This window comes from Bos grunniens, chromosome 25 (genome assembly GCF_055505025.1).
Source record: "Bos grunniens cultivar Pamir isolate PY7600 chromosome 25, Bosgru_T2T1.0, whole genome shotgun sequence".
Lineage (NCBI taxonomy): Eukaryota > Metazoa > Chordata > Mammalia > Artiodactyla > Bovidae > Bos > Bos grunniens.
The window spans coordinates 21,695,147-21,711,525 of NC_141189.1; the positions used below are offsets into that span (position 1 = coordinate 21,695,147).

General features: G+C 45.9%; 1 protein-coding gene across 2 annotated transcripts in view; it reads left to right on the forward strand.

The window, feature by feature from the left end:
* The window catches only part of COG7 (component of oligomeric golgi complex 7), a 90,180-nt gene that overhangs the window by 49,276 nt on the left and 24,525 nt on the right, over positions 1-16,379 (forward strand). For both annotated transcript variants that reach the window (XM_086375308.1, XM_086375309.1), the window contains 4 exons: positions 1,294-1,410; positions 3,953-4,018; positions 12,139-12,325; positions 13,852-13,992. In XM_086375308.1, the coding sequence (XP_086231434.1) occupies positions 1,294-1,410; positions 3,953-4,018; positions 12,139-12,325; positions 13,852-13,992 (511 nt within the window). The remainder of the gene's footprint in view (positions 1-1,293; positions 1,411-3,952; positions 4,019-12,138; positions 12,326-13,851; positions 13,993-16,379) is intronic.

The following is a 16,379-nucleotide window of genomic DNA, read 5'->3' on the forward strand; positions in this document are numbered from 1 at the left end:
GAAGTGAATGTGCTTAGTCGCTCAGTCAGTCTTTGCAACCCCATGGACTGTAGCCCGCCAGGCTCCTCTGTCAGTGGAATTCTCCAGGCAAGAATATTACTGGAGTGGGGATCCTTTCCCTTCTCCAGGGGATCTTCCCAACCCAGGGATCAAACCCAGATCTCCTGCATTGCAGGCAGATTCTTTACCAGCTAAGCTATCAGGGAAGGCAGTGCAGAAGACATCATTAAGTCCATTTTGAAGATGAGAAAACTAAGGCCCAAAGACACCCAGGTACTTGCCTAGATACTGCAGTGCAGGTCTGTCATTGCCTCACAGCCTGTTTCTGGATGTCTCTCTTATGCCCAGGCCTGTGCTAATTCCTGGGGATACAATTATGAGCCACAGAGGGATAGTCCCTGTTCTCTCCCAGAGCTTCTAGTCTAGTGACAGCAATAAACATGAAACACATACATTAAATAAGCTATTTAGTGATACTTGGGATTTAGTGAAAAGTGGGATGTGATAAGCTATTTAGTGATAAATGGGATGAAGAAAAGTAAGTGGTATAGGTGGGAGCAAACGGCACAGTCTTCGAGGGAGGGTGTTCAGTTTGGAATCCAGTTTCATGCTTTGTTAAGGTTGGGCCCAAGCCATGGGGCTTGGCTGTTTACTCTGAATTCAAGGATTGGAGTGGGCTTCCCTGGTAGCTCAGCTGGTAAAGAACCCGCCTGCAATGCAGAAGACCCTGGTTCAATTCCTGTGTCGGGAAGATCTGCTGGAGAAGGAAATGGATACCCACTCCAGTATTCTGGCTTGGAGAATTCCATGGACTGACTGTATAGTCCACAGGGTTGCAAAGAGTCGGACACAACTGAGTGACTTTCACTTTCAAGGATTTCAATGCTGCAGAAGTACCTTGTGGTATCCTAGGTATCAGTCAGGTATTATAGTGGGGCTGTGATGTTTTAAAACAGTCCTTTAAATTAGCTTCCAAAGAAATGCCTCTGTTAGGATGAGGGAGTGATTTGCCAGCATCATCTGTCACCTGGTGGGTCACAGAGTTGTGGTCTTCGTGGCCGTCCCCTTCCCCTCATCTTGAACATCTACTAAAGCTGCTCTGCAAGATGAAAAAGACCATCTTGTTACATAGAGACTTGTTTGTGGTCAGAGCTTTATGAGTCGTGACAGCCCTTCATAGGATAGCCTCTGAAGATGCTCTCATTAGCGGTTTGTCTAAAGCTTTGTAATTCCTGGTGTCTCTAGGTCTGGAGAGTTTATGATGACACCGCTGTTAATTTTTCTTTCCCCTAGGTATGTGTCTGACTTCACTAGTACTCTTCACTCAATACGAAAGAAGTACAGACTGGATGATATTCCTCTCAACTCTCTTTTTCAAGAAGATTGGACAGCTTTTCAGAATTCCATTAGGTAAAATGGGAGTAAACATATATTATATATAATAGTGTATAAAAATGATAAATGTGGGGCTTTTTCTCTTTGACTGTCTCCTCCACCTCCCTCCTCTTAAAGCAAATACTCTAGACACTGCAGACAAGCCAATAAACAAACTGAAAACAAACAAACAAAAAACAAACACCAAAAAGACCTGTCTTGCTCTTAAAATATTTTTAGAAATTCTTTAGGAACTCATCTCCTTTGGTGATTTAAGTTTTTTGTCTGGCTTGAGATTTTTTTCCCCCCTTAGCCTACAGTTTTTGCAGTAAGTTAGAGCTTTTATATTTTAGAAAATGCACAGCTGATTGTATCCTGTTTCTGGATCTAAGTGCCATAGCACTAAATGGTAAGCAGTACTCTTTGGCCTGTAAAGAGCCATGTAAGAGTTCCATGAAAGGACTTGAGGTGACCCTCCTGAGTTGTTGTTGACAGGCTCCAGGGTAGCCTCTGTGACCTGTGGGCTGCTTGGTAGACACCCTGTTGCCCTAAACCCTGAGGTCTGATCTGAGTGTGACTGGCAGTGGCCTGAGGCATTTGGCCCTTGATACGTCCAGCCAGGGGATGCAAATGCTGGCCAGTGGCCGGATCTGACCTATGGACAAGCTTTGTTTGATCACAGGATTTAAAAAATTTTTTTTAGTTTATTTGTCAGCATGTAAAACCAGATATAACATAATCCAGCTTTCCAACATAATGTCAAAACTGGACTGTCTGGAAGCACTGGGTCTGTGTCGCCCCAAGGCCTTGACCTCTGCCTGGGGCTGGAAGCTGAAACCCCCGCTTGACTAGGTAAATGTTCTCTGTTCTCTTCTCCCACTCCTATGAGGCCTATCAGCCGTACTATTGGCCTGCGATAAAAAGCAATCCAGAAATTTCTTTTCCTTACAACCTTTCTTCGCAGACATGTGTTCCGGAAAGGCAAGCTGCTCTCCCTCCACTTACATTCCTTGCCTGACCCCCCGGGCTAGGTAGCGTGCACAGGGTACCCATGGCGCATATGTGCCAATGACCATCTTACCAGGGCAAACCCAGGACCTCCCAAGACCATCTGGAATATCTCCTCATGGGCTCTGATCTGAACTTTTATTTTTTTGATGAAATTTAATGTTCCAGATGCTAATATCCCTTATCAGCTGTGGCAGCTTGGTACATCAGAAAATATTATGCACGAAGTTGTTCTGCTGTACCTGATGTGAGTGGAATATTTCACTTTCTCATAAACCTTTCTTATGATGGAATGCCTAGATATCTTGGTGATGATAGGCACTTTTAGAGAAAGTTAAAAGTTAACTAGCCCTGAGATGTTTTTAATCCTTGGATTTGTCCTGACATTATAGTTTGGTGTTGAAGGACTCAGTGGCTGGAGTTTGAGGCCTAGCATAAAATTACTCGGAAATTAAATGAATATTAAATTCAGACATGATGATCATTCAGGCTTATCTCTCAGAAACAAATGGATTAAACTCATCTGCCTTTCATGTGATCAGAATGGAACATAATTCTAATATCAAAACAGTTTTCTCTTCTATGCCTGGCAAATAGCAGGCATCTCGCAAACATTAAATTATGAATTTTGGTTTTTCAATTTTAGAGACAAAAGATTTCCAACCCATTTTTTGTTTCTGTTTTTTTTTTTTTTTTGGTCACACTACAAAACTTGTGGGATCCTAGTTCCCTGACCAGGGATGGAACCCAGGCCCTCAGCAGTGGAAACTCAAGTCCTAACCACTGAGCCACCAGGGAATTCCCTCCAACCCATTTTCTCAAAGACAAAAACCAAAAGCAACTTCAGTATTTTGTGTGCGTGCTAAGTTGCTTCAGTTGTGTCTCTTTGCAACCCTATGGACTGTAGCTGGCCAGACTCTTCTGTCCATGGGATTCTTCATGTAAGAATACTGGAGCAGGTTGCCATGCCCGCCTCCAGGGGATCTTCCTGATCCAGGGATCAAAGCTGGATCAGATCTTTTAGGTCTCCTTCATTGGCAGGTGGGCTCTTTACCACCTGCACCACCTTGTATTTTGGGACATGTTAAATTATTTCAGATCATGTTGGATAGAGTTGTGATTCATAGCACGGAGACCCATGACAGAGGAGTATCAGAAAGGACCAGAATTTCCCTTTTACATGAATTACTAATAAATGAAACATTTCAGGTCAGCCCTCTAAGTGGGCTTCCCTGGTGACTCAGACCGTAAAGGTAAAGAATCTGCCTGCAGTGCAGGAGACCCATGTTTGATCCCAGAGTTGGGAAGATCCCCTGAAGAAGGAAATGGCAACCCAGTCCAGTATCCTTGCCTGGGAAATCCCATGGACAGAGGAGTCTGGCAGGCCTCCAGTCCATGGGGTTGTGAGGAGTCTGACACGACTGAGCTCAAAGGATTAACTGCTTTCCCACAACCCAGCACACAACCAAAAGGGTTGAATAGTTAGAATTTTTATGAATGAGACAATGTTTGTCCTGTAAATGTCAGCATTCCAGATGCTTAAACTTGAAGTGCTTTTTGTTTTGTTTAGGATAATAGCCACCTGTGGAGAGCTCTTAAGGCAATGTGGGGACTTCGAGCAGCAGCTGGCAAACAGGTAGGAGGGGCCTGGGGGTGGGTCCCTGGGCCCAGGTTTAGGGAAGAACTTGATTGAGTACACAGCACAGTCTGACACCTCAGCGCTCCCGGGCTCTCTGTACCTAGGATACGAGGTGTCAGTATTGTCACCATTCAGCATTTATTGAGCATCTAAAAGGAGCAAGGCCTGCTTGGCAGCAGGCACGTAATTTTAGTTAGATATGAAAGTCTCAGCCTAATTGAGGAAAACAGTACATGCTATCTCCAAATTATCAGTGGGCTGGGTTCCTGCTGCATATGTGAGTCAGTTATTGGAAATTGAAATAAATTTCGCCATAGAAATGGTGTTCAAAGCAGTGGTGAAGCCCCTTGGCCAACCTACAGAATCGGGCTGAACCGGGCCAGCCTGCCGTCTGGGTTCTGCCCCAGGATTCTGTGTTGCAAAGTGGGTGTGTGGCAATGAGGACTTCTGGGGTGGGGTCTGGAAGGTCCCTTCTGTCCCTTTCTGTATTCTGATACCTGCCCCGAAGGGACCCCTCAGAGGGCTCCAGCTGCCCAGATGCTCTTGTTTTTTTCTTTCCACACAATCTCATTGCCTCAGTGCAGCTGGGTTCTCTGTTCTGCAGGAGTTCAGGGGAAGAAGTCTGAACTCAGGTGGTGTGAGGGCCTAGCATCTGTCCCTTCCCCTCTGTCTGGGATAATTCTTCATTGTCCTAAAGTCATCTCTGCAAGAGGGACTTTCTGGCAGTGGTACAAAGTGAAAAGCAAGCCGAGACCTCGGACCGGATGGACGGTAGGGGCGAACTGCTGGGGAAGGAGGTCAGACCGCCCTTGGGGTCAGGGCCCTGAGCTGGTCATTTCTTCTTCTCACCACTTTTGGTCTTCTTTCATTTCTGACCCCATGGATTGCCTTCAAGTCGCAAGACTTTTCATGATGGTTCTCATTATGGGGAAAGTCTTGCTAGGGGTGGGGGGTGGGGTGGGGTGGAATGAGCAGCTATTGCGGTTCATGACTCCCAAACAACCCAGCACAGAGGTTATGTGGCTTCCTGGAACAAATAAAACCAGGGCATCACAGGCATACAATGGAGTGTGTGTAAATAATATAAATGATGACGTGAACGCGCCCTTCCTCCCTACTCCCACGCACACTTACGCTCACATTCATATGCAGGTGTGTATACACACACACACACACACACACGGAGAAGGCAATGGCACCCCACTCCAGTACTCTTGCCTGGAAAATCCCATGGACGGAGGAGCCTGGTAGGCTGCAGTCCATGGGGTCTCGAAGAGTCGGACATGACTGAGCGACTTGACTTTCACTTTTCACTTTCATGCATTGGAGAAGGAAATGGCAACCCACTCCAGTGTTCTTGCCTGGAGAATCCCAGGGACGGGGGAGCCTGGTGGGCTGCCGTCTATGGGGTCGCACAGGTCGGACACAACTGAAGTGACTTAGCAGCACACACACACACACACACGCACACACACACACGGTGAAGGGAGCCTCTGGTGGAGGGTAATTAGGTCTGGGTTCACAAACGGCCTGTACAAAAAGTGAACAGTTTACATTTACATGTTCAAAAGAAAAACATGTAGCTTATATTTTCTTAATTACGGTAGTAATTACAGTGGGTCCAACTCATTGCACAAATTAAAAGTTCACAAGTACTCAAAGTAAAAACTGGAAATCTCCTCACCTTGAAAATTCTTCAGAAGAAACAGTTACAGCCCTCCACCCCTGTCACATTTGTTGAGCTCTGACATTAAGAACCTCATCGAGTTAACTCATCAGTCATCCCAGGGGGCACAAAATCCCCATTTTTACACATGAAGAGACATTGAGGCATAGAATTTGACACAGGTAATAGCTTCTTTTAGAAAAAATTAATTATTTATTTTTGGCTGTGCTGGATCTTCGTGGCTGTATGGGTTTTTCTCTAGTTGTGGCAAGTGGGGGCTCCTCTCTAGTTGCAGTGCTCAGGCTTCTCATTGCGGTGGCTTTTTTTGTTGTGGGGCATGGGCTCTGGAGCACAGGCTTAATAGTTGTGGCGTATGGGCTTAGTTGTTCTGTTGTATATGGGTTCTTCTTGAATCAGGGATCAAATCCGTGTCTCCTGCATTGGTGGGCGGATTCTTTACCACTGAGCCACTAGGGAAGCCGCAGTAATAGCTTTTTAAGTAAAATAAATTATTTGTGGAAAGAGCTGTGTCTGAGGTGATGCAAGTAAGAGGTGGTGTTTGAACGGGGATGTCAGCTGAGTCATCCTGAGTGCATGTCACACCCACACCGTCCTTCCTCAGAGATGGGTGTCCGTCCTTAGACTTGTGTTTCTCTGTGTGCATATCAGAAGTTTTACCATATCAGAACATACAGGCTTGCCTTAATCTTTTAATGAAGATGAATATTACATTCTAAAGGGCAAGGAAGGATCTGGTTAAGAAGATGCATTGGGCATTCATAGATAGGTAAAGAGCGAGCTCCTGTAACTGCACCCCAGCGACGCTGAGTGCCTAGCCCGAGCTCTCTGGCGTGATGAGAACAGATTGAATGTATCCAGGGGAGCCTTTTTACGAGGTGGTGTCATTCTGGAAGCACTGAGCCTGGAAAGGGAAACGAGTAACAGCCACCATCTGTATTCCAATCAGGGAGTCCAAGTGTATGGCCGCTGCCTGTAAAGCTTATCTTATCTCCTCATCAATTTCACCTGCAGAGCCCAGACTATGACTTAGGACCACTCCCCTGGGGTGGCAGCCGTGGTAGCTCGAAACACTCCAGATTACTTGAGCGACGAGTGACACTGGCCACCGGGCTTTTAGAGATCACCTAGGCAGGTGATCATTTTGACAAGGATCATTTTGTGACTTACGGGCTGAGTGAAGCAAGACTGAGTTGGGTGTCACCCAGGGGAGTTCTCTTGAACTCGGGTGACATGCAGGGAGGTTGCCGTGGCTTCTCTATACTTTTATGGTGCCCACTACCGATTTTTGGCACAGTGGCATTTTCACTGGGACACGGCTTTAGTAGGGTAGTTCAGTGGGGTGATGAGGTTTGGAGAATCCAGAATAAATGTACACACTTCCCTGGCTGAGGTGTGGGCAGCAGCTTTTCAAGAAAAGGAGATGCGTTGAGGAAGTAGGTGGAATTGGGATGTTCGTCCCTCCCTCCTTATCATGTGTGGACTTAACTGTCTTCTCCTGGCATGGCAGGTAGCCCAGCACTGGCAAATACTGGGCTTTCCTGTTAATCTCTGAGCTTCTGGGCAGGCTCTGTTGTATTTAATCATCTGAAAGCACCAAAGCTAGCTTAGAGCCCATCACAACATGAGAAAATGTTTCTTTTTTTAAAAAATGTATTTGTTTTTGGCTTCACTGGGTCTTTGTTGCTGTGCAAGGTCTTTCTCCAGTTGTGGAGAATGTGGGGCTTCTCTTGTTGCAGAGCATGGACTCTAGGGCACATGGGCTGTCTAGTTATGGCCAGCAGGCTTCCACGCCATGGCATGTGGAATCTTCCTGGATCAGGGATTGAACCCATGTCTCCTACACTGGCAGGTGGATTCTTAACCACTGGACCACCAGGGAAGTCTGAAAATGTTTCTTAATGAATGAGGAAATCAAGTTTTCATTTTTGCATTGTTTGGTTCACAATGCTGGGAAATACATATAACAGGACATCAGAGTCTAATGATGAGATCATCTCATGGTGACTGGTTGACGTGGAGGCTAGGGAAGAATGCCGTTATTTCCTTGGGGCTGGAGCTGTGTTTATTCCAACGTTTAAAAATATTGGATTTGGTTTTTATTGTACAGCACACTGTTCAGACATTTTAAACTGTTGTCTGTAATATTTGAAACATTCCCGGTGTAACTTCTTTTCTTCAACTTGGATGGCAGAATGATGCCACTTGCTAGCTGCCTGAGACTGAAACATGAACTGCAGTAACCCTGAGAAGGAGAGCTCACTTCCTGGAGGGAAGAGATGAAAGCTCAGCTCTCAACTCCCTGCTCACCAAATCTAGGGCCACAGGTCATTCACAGAATAATTATGGAACACCTGTTCTGTGCCCAGCACTGTGCTTTTGTTATTCAGTACTCAGTCTTGTCCTCCTCTTTGCGACCCCATGGACTGCAGCATGCCAGGCTCCCCTGTCCTTCACCGTCTCCTGGAGCTTGCTCAAACTCATGTCCATTGAGTCGGTGATGCCATTCAACCATCTCATCCTCTGTTGTCCCCTTCTCCTCCTGCCTTCAATCTTTCCCAGAACCAGGATCTTTTCTAATGAATCTGCTCTTCCCATCAGGTGGCCAAAGTATTGGAACTTCAGCTTCAGCATCAGTCCTTCCAATGAATATTCAGTGAATTTCCTTTAGGATGGACTGATTTGTTCTCCTTGCAGTCCAAGGGACTCTCAAGAGTCTTCTCCAACACCGCAGTTTAAAAGCGTCAGTTCTTTGATGCTCAGCCTTCTTTGTCAGTATATGACTACTGGAAAACCCATAGCATTGACTGTACGGATCTTTGTCGGTAAAATAATGTCTCTGCTTTTTAATATGCTAAGTTTGTCATAGTTTTTCTTCTTTTAATTTCATGGCTGCAGTCACCATCTGCAATGTCTTTGGAGCCAAAGAAAATCAAGTCTATCACTGTTTCCATTGTTTCCACATCTGTTTGCCGTGAAGTGATACTGGGTGCCATGATCTTAGTTTTTTGAATGTTGAGTTTTAAGCCAGCTTTTTCACTCTGCTCTTTCACTTTCATCAAGAGGCTCCTCAGTTCCTCTTCACTTGCTGCCATAAGGGTGATGTCATCTGTGTATCTGGGTTATTGATATTTCTCCCTGCAATCTTGATTCCAGCTTGTGCCTCATCCAGCCCGGCATTTTGCATGATGTACTCTGCATAGAAGTTAAATAAGCAACGTGACAATATATAGCCTTGACGTACTCTTTTCCCAATTTGGAACAGGTCCATTGTTCCATGTCCAGTTCTAACTGTTGCTTCTTGACCTGGATACACATTTGGCAGGAGACAGGTAAGGTGGTCAGGTATTCCCAGCTCTTTAAGAATTTTCCAGTTTGTTGTGATCCACACAGTCAAAGGCTTTAGTGTAGTCGATGAAACATAAGTAGATGTTTTTCTGGAATTCTCTTGCTTTTTCTATGATCCAGTAGATGTTGGCAATTTGATCTTTGGTTTCTCTGCCTTTTCTAAATCCAGCTTGAACATCTGTCTGAAAGTTCTTGGTTGCCGTACTGTTGAAACCTCGCTTGGAGAATTTTGAGCATTATTTTGCTAGTGTGTGAGATGAGTGCAGTTGTGCGGTAGTTTGAACATTCTTTGGCATTGCCTTTTTTGGGATTGGATTTAAAACTGACCTTTTCCAGCCCTGTGGCCATTGCTGAGTTTTCCATGTTTGCTGGCATATTGAATGCAGCACCTTCACAGCATCATCTTTCAGGATTTGAAATAGCTCAGGTGGAATTCCATCACCTCCACTATCTTGTTTGTAGTGATGCTCTCTAAGGCCCACTTGACTTCACATTCCAGGATATCTGGCTCTAGGTGAGTGATCACATGATCGTGATCATCTGAGTCATGAAGATCTTTTTTGTACAGTTCTTCTGTGTATTTTTGCCACCTCTTCTTAATATCTTCTGCTTCTGTTAGGTCCCTACCATTTCTGTCCTTTTTTGAGCCCATCTTTGCATGAAATATTCCCTTGGTATCTCTAATTTTCTTGAAGAGATCTCTAGTCTTTCCCATTCTACAGTTTTTTCCTCTGTTTCTTTTCATTGATCACTGAGGAAGGCTTTCTTACCTCTCCTTGCTATTCTTTGGAACTCTGCATTCAAATGGGTATATCTTTCCTTTTCTCCTTTGCTTTTCACTTCTTTTCTTTTCACAGCCATTTGTAAGGCCTCCTCAGACAGCCATTTTGCTTTTTTGCATTTCTTTTTCTTGGGGATGGTCTTGATCCCTGTCTCCTGTACAATGTCACGAACCTCCGTCCATGGTTCATCAGGCACTCTGTCTATCAGATCTAGGCCCTTAAATCTATTTCTCACTTCCACTGTATAATCATAAGGGATTTGATTTAGGTCATACCTGAATGGTCTAGTGGTTTTCCCTACTTTCTTCAATTTAAGTCTGAATTTGGCAATAAAGAGTTCATGATCTGAGCCTCAGTCAGCTCCCAGTCTTGTTTTTTCTGACTGTATAGAGCTTCTCCATCTTCGACTGCAAAGAATATAATCAATCTGATTTTGGTATTGACCATCTGGTGATGTCCATGTGTAGAGTCATCTCTTGTGTTGTTGGAAGAGGGTGTTTGCTATGACCAGTGTGTTCTCTTGGCAAAACTCTGTTAGCCTTTGCCCTGCTTCATTTTCTACTCCAAGAGCAAAGTTGTCTATTACTTCCTACTTTTGCATTTCCAGTCCCCTGTGATTAAAAGGACATCTTTTTTAGTGTTAGTTCTAGAAGGTCTTGTAGGTCTTCATAGAACCATTCAACTTCAGCTTCTTCAGCATTACTGATCAGGGCATAGACTTGGATTACTGTGATATTGAATGGCTTGCTTTGGAAACGGACAGAGGTCGTTCTGTTGTTTTTGAGACTGCACCCAAGTACTGCATTTAGGACTCTTTTGTTGACTGTGAGGGCTCCTCCATTTCTTCTAAGGGATTCTTGCCCATGGTGGTAGACATAACTACTTGGCTAAGTGCTGGGAATTCAGAGATGAACACTTGGTGTGTTTCAGCCTCACCATCTGATGGAGAGGAATGGGACAGCATGTGCTAAATGTGTAAGAGGTGAGAGGCTGGTGAGGTCAGAGGACTGAGGCCTGAGGGGTATGATTCGGCACAGGAGAGCAGTCCCTGTAGAAGGGGTAGGATGTTTCCAGGGGCACCAGGGAGGGGAGAGCATTTCAGATCACAGCAGCATGTGAGCAAGACATGCAAGGGCCTGAAGCATGGTGTGTGGGCTGAGCTGGGGGCGGTTGGCATGGGAATGGGAATGTCTATAAGCATATAGGGGCTCCAGTGACGGAGGGCCCTGGGTGCCATGCCAGGCGTGTTTAGTTTTATCTTGTGGGACACTGGCAGGTCTTTGGGGAAAAGATAAAATCAGATTTGCATTTAGAAAAGATCATCCCAGTAACCCTCAGAGGACAGATTAAATGAAGCAAGGAAGGGACGGCCACTGTGATCCAGACTTGAAAGTAAGGCAGTGGCAGGGACAGGCCATGGTTCCATATAAGAAAGACCCAGCCAGAATGACCTGTGGGCATAAGAGACGGGGAAAACTGACTTGACCTTAATGGCAGAGGCAGGTAGCTGCTTGTGTCAGCTCTGGCTCCTGAGACGGATCCTGTCCCCAGCATTTGTTTGAAGATTCAGGCATTTCTTGATGAAGTCATGGGATTTGTTTTTGAAGAAGTAAGTGCCTGAAAACTGCCATGTCCAACTTCCGTGTCCATTCAGGAGGAATGGAGCAAAGGTTTTCAGCGTCCATCAAGGGAGGTCATCTTCAGTAGATACAGAGAGTCTACTCCCCAAGCCATGCTAGAGGTTGATCATCCCATAGAACCTCCCAGCAGGCTTTGTTCCTTCTCAGGAAAGCGCCAGCCTCCCTCAATATGTCTCTCTAAACTGCAGAGTAAGCTTTATGGTGCTGATAAGCACAAGCAGTGCACAAGCCCAGCGTGTATGAGAGTGTGAGTCCTGTGGGTAGAGTTGTGCAGGGAGCTCCAGGGACGAGCTGTCCCACTCCCAAGTCTAGTGCCTCCATGACCTTTAGACTGGTGGCTCCCTTAGCTTTGACCATTCCAAAGAGATGCTCACAGAGCTCATATGTAGGAAGTGCACAGTGTTCCGGATTGCAGTGAATTGACAGCTGCCCAGAGGCTGGGCGTCGTATTAGGACGACGGCATATTCTGTTAGTGTGTTAAAACAGGAAATGAAAACGTCTGGTGTTCATCGTGCACCTGACGTCCAGCTCCCTCCTGAAGGATGCGTGGCATCTGTGTGCCTCATGAGGAGGTCCTGGGATTCAGGGAGGAGCATGAATGCTCCAGGAAGGAAGTTCCATACACGTGGCTCAGGGCATAATGGCCATCACTTTCGTTACAGGATTTTGTCCACAGCTGGGAAGTATCTCTCTGACTCCTTCAGCCCTCGGAGCCTGACCGGTTTTCAAGATAGCATCTTGACAGACAAGAAGAGCTCTGCCAAGAACCCATGGCAAGAATATAATTACCTCCAGAAAGATAGCCCTGCCGAATATGGCAGTTTAATGGAAATACTTTATACCCTCAAGGTATGAGACCAGACTGATGGCATTCTTGCACTCTTGAAAGCTTTTCCCATGTCACTCACCCTTTCCCTAACCTGGCTGCTCTGCCCCCTGTGTGTGGGCCCTGAGCTGTGGCAAAGCCTGCTCCCATGTCTCTGTCTCAGTTATGTTGGGGTTTTAAGAGGCCGAGCAACTAAACCAGAGTCGAACCAACTGAAGCACAGTTGTAGGAGTCAGATTAACGGAGCTTTCTTACTGAAAGATAGGTTGGAGAATGCAGCTCTAGATCTGTAGCCAAATGAGCTTGCCTTTCTTCCCCCAGAGTTAACTTGTCAGCAGGGTGGGCTGAGCTGGACGGCCCTGGACCTCCACACAGGGACAGAAGCTGGGAAGGTGGCCCCCAACCCAGCAGCCAGGGGAGGAGCAAGGGTAGAGAGAAGCCAGGCACGAGCACCCCCTCCCCCAATGCAAGCTTCTCCATGTGGCAGCACAAGGACGTGGGAATCAGTGTTAGATTTGTTTGTCTGCCATAAAACTGACCTTGACTTTGAGCTTTGGGCCCCCGTGGGGTCCAGTGGCAGAGCACCCTCCTGACAAATGGAATGAGCCATAGGCTCCCTGAGAATGACCCGAGGTTCTTAGCGGTCCATGGCATCCTTTCCAGAAACTTCCTCCCCGCCACCCCCAGTCTGATTTGAATCTCAGTCTCTTGGTGATAAGTAGAGGAGATAGCACTGTTCCCAGAGCACCAAATTCAATCTGAAATTATCTATTTGGGCCTCGCACTCTGGAGGTGAGTGCACAGTGGCCCTCAGGATGTGTCTGACGCTTCAGCGTTGGCCCGAGAAGGGTCTCCCTCCCCGCCGCCCCCCCCACCCCCGCACCTTGACCCACTACCTGGCTGCGTTTGAGCTTGACAAACACTTCTCAGAGCCATTCTGCAAGTTCACTCATCCATGCTCTGTGATTAGGTTAAAGCAGCTCCGTTTATCTTTATTGCTGATCTGATTTATGTCTGTTTGTCGTAATCGGTTCACTAATAATAGCAAAACGAAGGTTACATTTTCCACCTCTGTATTTTCTCAGGCTATTTGGAAAACCTTGGGACTCGCACAGCGGGGTGGGGGGTGCATGCTCTGGTGTATGGCTGAGAGTAATTGACTTGACCTCCCTGGGAATCAGGGCTCTGCCCATCACTCTTGTTTCTACTTGACACGTCTCATCATTTTTTTTCCTTTCTTCTGTACCCCCGAGGGACAGTCACAGGTTACTTTTTCGTAAACTGTCACTCCATGAGCTGATATTAGCTTAAGTGCATCAGAATCACCTGGAAAGTGAATGAACAATATCCAGACTTGGTGGTTCAAGCAGATCCTGGGTGTCTGTGACTCAGCGTGTCCCCAGGGGGTCCCGAGCACAGCCAGGATCGGAAACCATCGCTGTCAAGAACCCTCTTGCTGTTTTCCTTTCGGTGGCTTTTCAAAATGTTTAGCTCATCCCTCGTTACATTCAGGGCCTAACAACCTGCCTTCTGCATTTTCTTGTCTTAGGAAAAAGGGTCGAGTAACCACCACCTGCTGTCCGCGTCGCGATCGGCTCTGACTCGGCTTAACCAGCAGGCGCACCAGCTGGCTTTCGATTCGGTCTTCCTGCGCATCAAACAGCAGCTGCTCCTTATTCCCAAGATGGATGTGAGTCTCCCACCAACCAGCCAACGCTGCCTCTCACCTGCTATGCCGGACCTATCTTCCCTTTCCCGAACCTTAGGAGGGGCCCGCTTTGACTCTCCTGGGCTAGAAGCCTCACTGCAGGGTCACTGTTCCCTTGTAATTCATTGTTTAGCATGACTGTCTTGTGTGTGTGTATATATATATATATATTTTTTTTTTTTTTTTCCTGTTCCCAAACAATTTATTCTTCTTACGGGTTACATAACAGATCATCACTAACCCCTGCCAAGGGGCTGTCTCATCTTAATAGTAGTCACTGCGATGCTGTGGTTTCAGATTGTTTTTTGGGATTATTCCTCTTGCTTGATTAACTTTCACCATTTGGAGAAGCTTACCTGTGGCCTCTCAGGGGGAAGCAAGGGAGCTTATGTGCCATTGGATAGGCTTGGGCTGGTCAGAGGAGCTATCTGATGAGGTCGAGTTGTTCTTATGCCAGATGTTTGTGGAGACTTCGTTCTGGAACTTTACCCAGGAGAGTGCCTTACCGGGGTGTGGTCTGGTGTTTTTGAGGGGAGTTTGAAGGGTAATGCTCTTTTCTATCTTTGATACTCTTGCTGTTTGGTTATTCTTGGAATGCCTTCCTCCCTTTTCTCTTCTCTGCTTGTCCTTATTACTTTTCAAGGAATTGCCCCTCAGTCCTCTATTTTCTCTACTGGCTCTTGACTTTCTCTGGGTCCAGATCTCAGGTTTCCTTTCAGATTTCTGAGACAGTCCCCTGATTAATTTTTCTTATGGACTTCTCAAGTCTATTTGGATTTGGCTTTTTTATCATTCTTCCTTGTTCTCTTTTTGGTGATTAGGATTTTTTAAAAGATAATTTTTGGGGGGACTTCCCTGACGGCTAAGACTCCTCACTCCCTTTGCAAGGGGCCTGGGTTTGATCCCTGGTGAGGGAATTAGATCCTACATGCTGCACCTCAGACCTGGCACAGCCAAAATAAATAATGAATGAAAGAAAGAGAGAAAGATAGTTTTGGGGGAAGGACCCATTTATGGGCTTTTGCTCACCAATAGATCCTTTGCTTTCTGCTGTCCCCTGGAAAATATACTAGATCGGGAGCTGAGGGCCACTCACTCATTCACTGTATGATTTGGTCAAGTCTTGTGCAAAATGCCATGAGATCTTCTCTAACCAGATCTTACATTGCTACCATGGGTGGGGTGGGGTTGCGTGTCGGGTTGGTGGTGTGGTGGCTATTGCTGTCACATCCTAGCGGAAGTGATGTCACCATAGCTATACCCAGACAGCCACGTGTGGTCTTGCTGGATCACGTGGCTGAGGCTGTTAGAGCATCTCCTTATCCTTAAAATGGGGATACAGTGATGCTCATCATATGAATATGTGAAGATTAAGTGAGGTTTCGTATATGATAGAATTTAGCAGAGTCCCATCACAGAGTAGTTGCTGAATAAGTAGTGGTTTTCTTTTTTTCTGCGATTATCAGTTTTTAAGAGTAATGATAGTTTTTAAACATAAAAATTACTCATTTTTCAGAAATTCAAACAAAACAGGAAAGTACAAGGAATAAAAGCAATAAACCCCTTCAAGGTACCTCCATCCAGAAATCATCAAGCCAGACATATCTTCCTGTCTGTTCACATGCTGAGGGCTGGGTGGGCATTGATAGATAGATGGTCCACAGGAAGAAATGGAATTGTACTACTCATGCTGATTTTTAAAAAAAAATCAAATGTGTGCAACATAGATTTTATTTGACTTTAGAAAACAAAGATAAATGAACCAAAGGAATGGTTGAACTTGAGATAATAGTTTCTTCACCATGAAAGGTATCAGTTCTCAGAAGATCTCTGCAAGATCAAGAAAGATTATAAAAACTCCTGATAGATGGAGTCACTGTTTTTGTTAGTCACGTTTCCATTTTAGATAGATACTAGCATTGATTCCGAAGAAGGCAATGGCAACCCACTCTAGTACTCTTGCCTGGAAAATCCCATGGACAGAGGAGCCTGGTAGGCTGCAGTCCATGGGGCCACTAAGAGTCGGACACGACTGAGCGACTTCACTTTCACTTTTCACTTTCACGCATTGGAGAAGGAAATGGCAACCCACTCCAGTGTTCTTGCCTGGAGAATCCCAGGGATGGGGGAGCCTGCTGGGCTGCCGTCTATGGGGTCACACAGAGTTGGACACAACTGAAGCGACTTAGCAGCAGCAGCAGCATTGATTCACTTGCCCTGAAAGCTGATGGGATTAACATTCCTTCCGTCTCTCATCTCCCTTCCCCAACCTCCCAGGTTTGGTTGTTTTTTTGTTTTGGTTGTTTTTATCATTTTTATTTGTCAGAGGTTAAAAAATCTCGGCCTCCTCTTCTGAAGCCTCAGTTCTG